The sequence below is a fragment of the Drosophila virilis genome, chromosome 4, assembly GCF_030788295.1.
Source record: "Drosophila virilis strain 15010-1051.87 chromosome 4, Dvir_AGI_RSII-ME, whole genome shotgun sequence".
Taxonomy (NCBI): domain Eukaryota; kingdom Metazoa; phylum Arthropoda; class Insecta; order Diptera; family Drosophilidae; genus Drosophila; species Drosophila virilis.
The window spans coordinates 5789364-5798307 of NC_091546.1; the positions used below are offsets into that span (position 1 = coordinate 5789364).

General features: G+C 36.7%; 1 protein-coding gene across 1 annotated transcript; it reads right to left on the minus strand.

The window, feature by feature from the left end:
- Window positions 1-1948: 1948 nt before the first annotated feature.
- LOC6628528 (uncharacterized) lies at window positions 1949-2605 on the minus strand. The gene has a single exon (XM_002052688.4). It carries the CDS (start codon window positions 2532-2534, stop codon window positions 2196-2198), a length of 339 nt encoding a protein of 112 aa, XP_002052724.1. The 5' UTR covers window positions 2535-2605; the 3' UTR covers window positions 1949-2195.
- Window positions 2606-8944: the final 6339 nt, after the last annotated feature.

The window sequence follows — 8944 nt, forward strand, 5'->3', positions numbered from 1 at the left end:
TATAAATCTAAACTTATCCTTGCCAAGCAGCAGCCTCCAAGGACTCTTCAGACACTGTCCGCACGTCTTGCATTCAAATTTTTCATTTACCCAGTTTGTCCTTCGGTTCTTAGTTTGGCAACGCCTGAAAGGCTAAATGAAAAGTGTTCAACTGAGATTTACTTAAGAAATTTCTAAGACACATTTCCCAAGACATGGCAGAAGGAGGCAAAAATCAGCGACAGCTTCGTTTTGACCCTGGTATCCTTGCAAAATGTGCAATCCTTGTCTATTTACATACTTGGCCTGTAACCTTTTGTTGTGCAATTGACTATGTCTATAACAATTGTGTTTTATGTGCAAAAACAGAATAACTTAAAATGTTTCGCTTATGCATAATTCAGGCCTTTAAATAGTTAAAAATCATATAAATAAATAAATATGAACAGAGCAAAAACAATGACTGCAGGCAGCTTTTGTTTAAATAAAGCATTTATTGACAATATTGGCCAATCGAACAATAAATCAAAGAATGAGTGTGATGAGAATATAAGAAGGTACGACTATCAGATACCATGCAAAGTTGGCGATAAAATCAATTTTGTTCAATAAATTTGGCTGTAGTTGGCTTTTTAGAGTGTAAATTACGCTTAATGATTGCATTTAATTGTTATCAAGGCAGCAAATCAGAAAGCGCAATCCAGAACTTCAAACGTAATCTTCTTGCAGCCAAAGAAAAATTATGTTTAAGCGACATGCCGGGCTTGTAATTAAATCGCCACACCGAGCGACCAGGCTAGTCAAAAAAAAAGGCCACGCCTTTAGCTTGCTATATATATCCTTCGTCCTTGCCATCGTCATCGCAATCGCCATCGCCGTCAACAGACGGAAACGACATTAATGCTTAAGCTAAGCGCATTCGCCATTATAATTAAATACGCCGTCGTCGACGCCATCCTTGGCCACGAGCCACACTAAGCATACACAGGCATACAGACACAAACACACATACACACAGACACAAGCACTTACCCAGATATATAAATATATATATATATATATATGTATACGTATTTTCCTTAGTGCACTGTGCAAATAATTAGCATGGCTCGAAATACTGTGAGTAATTAAGGTAAGTCAGCTGTTGCCCTTTGCCCTCGTTCAGTCACCTTTTGTTAGCGGAAATTAAAGTTGTAGTTTTTTTTTTTTCAACAGGATGAGATTGCTTTGTTCTGCTTTGCTTGGCAGAATTTTAAAAAACAGAAAGTAAGAATATTTATCGGCACGCCGAAGATCTCATACTCTTCTATACATTTGTTTATGTGAGAATAATGATCTTCGTAAATGCTGAGTTTGAAGAAAATAGAGGAAAATAGAACCAACTATTCAGGCCAGCTTTTCGATTGGCAGCTATACCCGGCTCGGACATATTCTCAGCCGAAAGACGGATCTATGCAAAGTTTCAAGAGAAATGAACATGGCTATATCAATTCGGCCGTTGATGCTGATCTAGAATATATATATATACTCATGATTTGATATATGATACATAGCTCATGATATGTCTATGATATCCGTCCGTATAATATAAGGTTTCATAAGTTCATATAGATCGAATGCTTGTATTTTATGACGCGAAGTTTAATTCGTACGTATTTTATATATTCTGCATTCATTGAGCTAATGTAGTGCGACTTGATCTTCAATGCTTTTGTTGTTTTGCTTATATTTCATTGTCATTTGATGCAACAGCCAAAAACCAATTCTTTAGATATCAAAGATGGTTGCTAAGTTATCTTGAAATTGAGTCCAAAATGCATTTGGTGTAGAAAACACTATTTATGGATTCGATGGTTCATTTATTGATCGTAAAAAACGTTTCGATTACACTTAGCAGGTTTGTCTATAGCAATAATATATATATATATATTTTTTTTTTTTTTTTGGCTGAGAAGAGCGCCGCCACGAAATCCGAATGTTTTTGTTAAGGTTTTTTTTTTTTTTTGATAATTTTTTGGAATTTTACCTAGAAGCTAGTTGGTATCAGTATTAACCATATAATGCCTTAATCAGCAAAAGTCGTTTCATATTTAATATGATTATTTTAAATATGTTTGCATAACACTTAAGACCCGAGATATTTGCCACCAGAAATGTCGTCAGATTTATTATGGTTGAAGGGAACACGGATGGAACTGGTTACGTGGCCCAATTCATCATCGCACCTTGATGCTTTGCACCTCCAGCCAGATCATTAACGCTGCTATGACTACATAGACGGCCACAATTAGCAACACCTGCAGTGGACTGGCGGTAAAGACCATTACCACCAACAGCACGGAGCCCAATAGAAATACGCTGGCCAAAAATATGATCAGTATGATGGTGGATATGCTTCGGTACCAGGCGTTTCGCTTGTCTGGCGGCGGTACATATTTTGGCCGCAATGGACTGTACTCCTTGCGATATTGTGTCTCAAAGCCGCTGCTGAAATCGATCTCATCGTTGCCGCCGCCGAGCGGCGCCGTCGCCACCTTCTTCTCGTCCGTGTCCATACCGCAACGCGTTCGTCTCTTAACTAAATGAGAGAGAGACGCGAGCTCGCGACGCGTTTAACGCCGGGCGTCAGTACTGAGCAGTCGCAGTTGTTGTCTGCCTTATTATCACAGCGCAAAGGTGTTAATTGAAGCAGCAACAAAGGCTACCACAGCTACAACAACAGCGCTGACAAATGTGTTCAGTATGTGTATATATATTTTTGTTTTTTGTGACTCAGATAAGATAAGACGCTATTACGATTCTTCGTTCGACTCTTTGAAAACTGCAACCTTATCAATTATGACTTCAATATATATATGTATTTTTTTTTTTCTGACGCTTCAGCAGCCCAGCAATAACAGCTACAACAAATATGTGTATGTACTAATTATGGTCTTTTATTTTTCTTTTTTATTTGTAAACAAAATTTGTTACCCATTTTGTTGATTTTCTCACATAGCTGTGTTTGCTTTCATCATGAATGAAATGCGTTTCGCTTTACTTTTTGTTTTTTTTTTTTTTTTGTTTGGAAGTTTGTCAGATATACAAACCAGGTCTATGTGACATCTCTTATTCCAACCCATGCAATGTTGACATTTTTTTAGTTCTAAATCAACAAAAGCACTTTGAGCTACATTATCAATATCTCAAAAGGCCGAAGAACTTAAATATAAGGCAAGTTTTTCTAAATTACCTGGTTTTATACCCTGATGAATACTAAAGAAAATGCAGGATCGTATCCTAATTTGTCTATAGGTATATTAAAAATATTTTGTACATTGTATAGCACAAAGAGTTGGCTAATAATATTATAACCTTGAGTAACTCAAACTGGTGATAAGAATTAAAGGTAGTTGAGATTATTATTGATATGCTGCTCAATTGCAAGCTCGCACTGTACATATATACATTTGATAAAGGCATATTACATTATTAAATTAATTTCTACATCATTTTTTTAGAGATAATATAAATTATACTTTGTATTAAATAAAAAAAATATATATAAAGTGTTCCAAGTTACCGAATCGAATCTCTGTTTAATGAACATGGATATATTTTATATAGCTTAGTTCAGATTAAAATTCTAATGAGTTTATTTTCAAATGATTTATGTTTAATATGTGGTATTATGTAGCTTTTTTTTAAATTTAAGTTTTTCTTTTGGCTTAAGTCAAGCAGTTCAAAAAGTAACGTAATTTGAAACTTTTTATGTACATTTATTTTTATGTTTTTTATGCTGTGCATTCTTACACCCTGTACAGATGCAATATGCGCAAGAGCTATTATGGACCAAAACAAATTTAGCACAGAAAAGTTTTTGTTGCCGAATCGATTTATGGCACTTCTCTGGTTAGGCTGTGCAAGGACCTTAGCTAAGGTAAGTTTTACCAAGGTTAGGCTAAGAACAAACCGTTGGCATATGAGCCACATCTATTCAGGCTTTATTATACATATATTTAACCCTACAGGGTATCTATTAGCATAAAATGGTGGGTCATGTTTAGGTTGTCCACATAAACCGATCACAATATCAATTTGCATTGCCCTCTACACACGCATACACACACACACACACACACATACACATACTTAACACACAAAGACAACAACATAATTTTACACATGCAGTAAATTTCTGTTTGCGCTGAAAAAATATTTCTTGTTGATATTTACAATCGGCTTTTTTATTGCCTATTGAAATACAACAATGTTAATATGTAAAATATTTAAGCAACTGATTACATATGTCGTTTGCTGTTTAAAATGCAATAAAATGCTGTTAGACGATAAATTCACTAATTAAGTGCAATGCAAACGGGTGTGTGGGTGATAACAAATTTATTTTGCATTATATTAATTTCAATTATATATGCAAATAAATTGAAATTATACATTATTTATTATATGCTTAAATATAATCATTTTTGTTTACTTGTATCTGAATGCATACATGGAAAACTTGCAGTCATTGATAGGCCACAAAATTTCAATTGAAGAGAGCTAAATCACAACTTAAAAATAGTTATTAATTAAAATCAAATGATTCCAACAACGTACTTAAAAGCTTACCAGAGAATTATTGAATATCAAATAAATATATTTAGCTTAATTAAATTGTGTGCTCCAAATGGTTGACCATGGACCATTATAATTATAGCCTAACAAAAGTGCATTGTAAGCATATCCAGCCACACAAGTACTTTTACACCATTCCTTTAATAATACTCTTTAAAAAATTAAGCTTACTCGAGTCGATAGTGCCCGACTAGGGAATACACTGAACCTTCGTCTACCTAACAGAGTTTGTTTTCGAAGTATCGGATGGCAATATTATATTTTTAAGCGGTCGAAATTGTAAATTTTTTTTAATGCATGCATAATATGTGAAACTTATTTATATTTTATCTAAAATTTAGAAAAGACTGTAACTAAAGGTTCAGTTTATTTGTAAGTTATATCTAACTAGATGTATGCATAGCGAAACCAACAAGTAGTCAACTTTTCAGCTAGAAGGGTATTCAAGCCGGGTGTATAACCGTTGCTCCAATAGTCAATTTTTTCAGCTTTGAGCACGTTTGTAAATATTATTGATGTGAGCAAGAATTCAAATAATCATTTATGCAGCAGCCACAGGCAAAAACAATATAACTACTTTGTGTACATATTTTGCTTATGTACTGGCCGTTGAAGGCGATAAAGCGCAGAGGAGCAAAAGATTTCTTGGAATGTATTTCGCTGACTTATGCATTTGATGTTGCGGCTTGCAATTGAAACTGAAATTTAGCGCATAAAAACAAATAATATTTATGGTCGCCGCTGATGGTATTGTGGATCAGTGCGCCAATTGCCTTGAAGCTGATAATAACGCGCCGAGATTTTGATTTTTCATTTTTAAATCTATTGAGTTTTGTTTACGGGTGCTGCAAAATGTGGTAAATAATTGTTGCAAATAATTTAAAGCTGTCCAGTATTTGTGTAATTTTTTAAGTGAAAGCCGTGAAATACTGTTGGATGCCAGCGATGAGCGCGATAATAATCCAGAGGTGATCATTGATGCGGCCCAACTGGAGGCTCAGCACGAGTTTATGGCGCCGCCATATGTCAGTCGATTCGATTCGTACAAGCCGCATGTCTTTTTCAGATCACAAAGTTGGTCCACTTTGGGCATTATTTTTTGTGTTTTTTACAATTGTTTTATACTTGTAATATTATTACTATCATTTATACACTCCAAGTTGGCACATTAAATCATCATAAAAGTGTTTTATTTTTTTTAATTTTTTGAAAAATGAACAGAAGTGCATCCAGTAGTTTAAGTAGGCAACTTAATTGGCTAAAATGTCGGTCATCGCTTATGCAGCATTAGAGCAGCACGAGTTTGCTTACAAATCGACAGTCCCTAAACGCATTTCAACTTTGTCCTCTTTAGGAGTATATATATATCCAATGCTGCCAAACAATTTAAGTTGTTACCAAAGTCATCAACATTCTAGCTGCGGCTACCACTTGGCAAAAACTTGCCCCTGTTGCAGTTTCTTCTTGCTTTTTTGTGCACCCTGTAAACAGCTAAAGGGCTTAACGGGTATTATGTGTGTGTGCATATGTATTACTTATCCAATATAATTAATATAGAAGTGTGCTTAGAACCTAACGATCAATATTTGAAATAATGTGCTTTTCGAATTCTACTATCGATTCTTTTGACCATAATTAAACTATAAATATTCAAACCTAAAGTATGGGGATATAGGCGGTAAACTCTATAGGGTATCTTCTTGTCGTTCACTCCATCCCAGTGCATTCTTGTCGGTTTTTTTGTTAAGCTCTTTTCTCAAGTGACAAACTTTTTGTAGCTACTGCGCATTTGCATAATACAGAAAGAAGCCCGAGAGACATGAGGCATACTGCAACGTCAAGATACGGCCAGATCAAAGTACGAGTAGCTGCTTTTTGAAGCTGCTTAGCAATTAGACAAATCTCGAGCAGTTGCTGACATCCAATTCAATTCGTTGCCGGCGGCCACGCCTGTGGTCCATGAATTATGAGAACCGCTGGCCTTGCCAGGAACTCGACCAGGATGCTCGCGGCTGCAACTCTGCCGTATTTCATGGCGGCTGTCATGGTGGCTGCGTGCTGCTACTCCGGCCACAATTCACCGAGCACTTTGGTGGAGCGGCCAACTTTTGGCGGGGCCAAAAGTTTTCGGCGGCTCGCACTTTTCAATTGTTTTAGGCTGCCTTTATCTAGGTATAAATTTGTTTAGCCGACTTTCGGCTTAAGGCGCGCCAAAACATTAATCTTTAAGCCTGCAATTTTTATAGCCACATTTTGTGCACCTTGCTCATTATTCAAATCTAAGACCGTGCTTAAAGTGAAAGCGTAGAAAAAAAATGTATATAACTAAACGAAAAAATCAAAATTCATGAGGCACTGTGCGAGAATTATAGCGACTTTCTTGACGGTTTTAAGAAGTGTGTCCTCCGTCGTCCGCCGCCCCCCTTCTCATCCAATTGCTACTGGGCAGAATGCGTTTGTTGTTGCAAACTTTTTCCATCAAAAGTTTCGGTTTTCGATACGCTCGCTGCTGGCAGCAGACTCTGCTGCGGCAACGGCGGCTGCTTTCCTGCCAAGTGCCACTTCCGCTTTGCGTCAGCGCACACGGCTGTGGCTCACAAAAGTGTGACTGAAGTGGCTTACACTGCACCAGCCCGCCTCCCAGCAGCCTTTGGGCACGCCCACGCCAGCCGCTGACTCGCCGGCAACAACATCGTAACGCACAGGTGTTAATTAACTGTAGTCCCAACAATCTGCAGCACGGGGCCAAGCACTAAATTTTAAATTGCAATCCGGGCCAAATTAATGAGACTTGCATTTGTACGCATCATGTTTTGGCCAAAAGCCGTGCGCAGGGATTATTTTTTATGTGCGTTTTTTTTTTTGTGATTTTTTGTGAGCTGCCAGAAGCACAAAGTTAAGCCAAACTTTTTCGCGCACAACTTGAAGGTGTGAAGAGAGACGCGTCCTGGTTCCGGTAGCTATGCAGATACTTTATCCACGTTATTATCAGGGCTTATGAGGTGTGGCCAGCGGAAACGGTTGGTACAAGCCTGTCCAAATATTCATAAAAAACGCTTTGCCAAAAGCGCTATCTAAGGTCATCTGTGCTCTAAGGGAGACAGCAGCTGGGCATAGGTCAGAAGAAAAAAATATTACGTCCTCTGGGCCAAAATGAATTTAGAGCTTATGTCTAGCTTTTAAATGTAAAATAAACTGGCCTGACCAAGATCTGTTAACAGAGTAACAAAATTTTTATAAATAATATTTTCGCTTTTTTTCTGTTTATCATTAAAAGGCTAAATCATGATTTGAGCAGCAGCTATATGGACTGAGCTGCATTCGATTTTTATACTTAACTGCTTGATTTTTTATAAGAAAATAGAAAACACTGCTACCCAATATTTACTTTGATCAACTTATCTTTGAAATTCCTTGAAATTCGTTTTTATAAATACCTTTTGCTGCCTTCAGCAAATAAATTTAGAAATAAGTAGCTTTGAATTGTCTGTCAGAGGGTAAAAATTTCAAATATTTATATGTAAATGCCAAACTCCAACCACATGCAATTAATTATGTAATGTTAATTAAAATAATGCTAAGAAAAAATAGTTATTTACGACCCAATGATTTATAGCTACATTCTAAAATTAATTGAAACATGCAACTGTTCATGGTCCAAACTCACCCAAACACACACACAAAATTTGCATCAACATTAAATCCAATTAATAAATAATGAGCAGCTCTTGTACTCCGGATCGCCTGTGCGCCTGACATATTGTTGTCCTTGCCGGCAACTTAATGTCCTTCACAGCTGCATACAGTAGGGGGGGCGAGCAGCGCATCGATGCTGCTGTAGAATGAAATTAGTTACGGTGTCACACAATGATGCTTGGCATGACGACATCCTGTCATCCTCCTGTTCCATGTGCCAGTGACAAAGTGTAAGTACGCTTGATCTATCATCATTAGTTGACCATGTCATAGCAGACACTTGGCCCAATTGATTTAGGGGCCTCGAATGGGCTCAATTGCTTAGCTGGCAAGCTGAGTTTAGTTTAAGGGCGTGTCAAATTAATACCCCTTGAATAGGAGCAGACAAATAACATGTGGCCTTATTTAGAGGGAGAACAGAATTAACATTGTAAGAACTATAAAATTACAAGAACGTAAAAAGCTATGAATATGTTTTAAGAAAGCATTGCTCTTGTTATTACAAGAATAATGTTGCCATCTTTAGATCTCAAATTGATCAAGAGGCCGAACCATGAACAAATATTTTTCATATTTGTTAATGTGTTCTCTTCGAGTGTATGAAAAATGAGATTAATTGTTTTATTTATATATTTGCTAGTTTTTACAGAAA

Bases quoted from the DNA above. Each gene is read 5' to 3' on its own strand.
- LOC6628528 (XM_002052688.4), bottom strand. From the start codon at position 2,534: ATGGACACGGACGAGAAGAAGGTGGCGACGGCGCCGCTCGGCGGCGGC.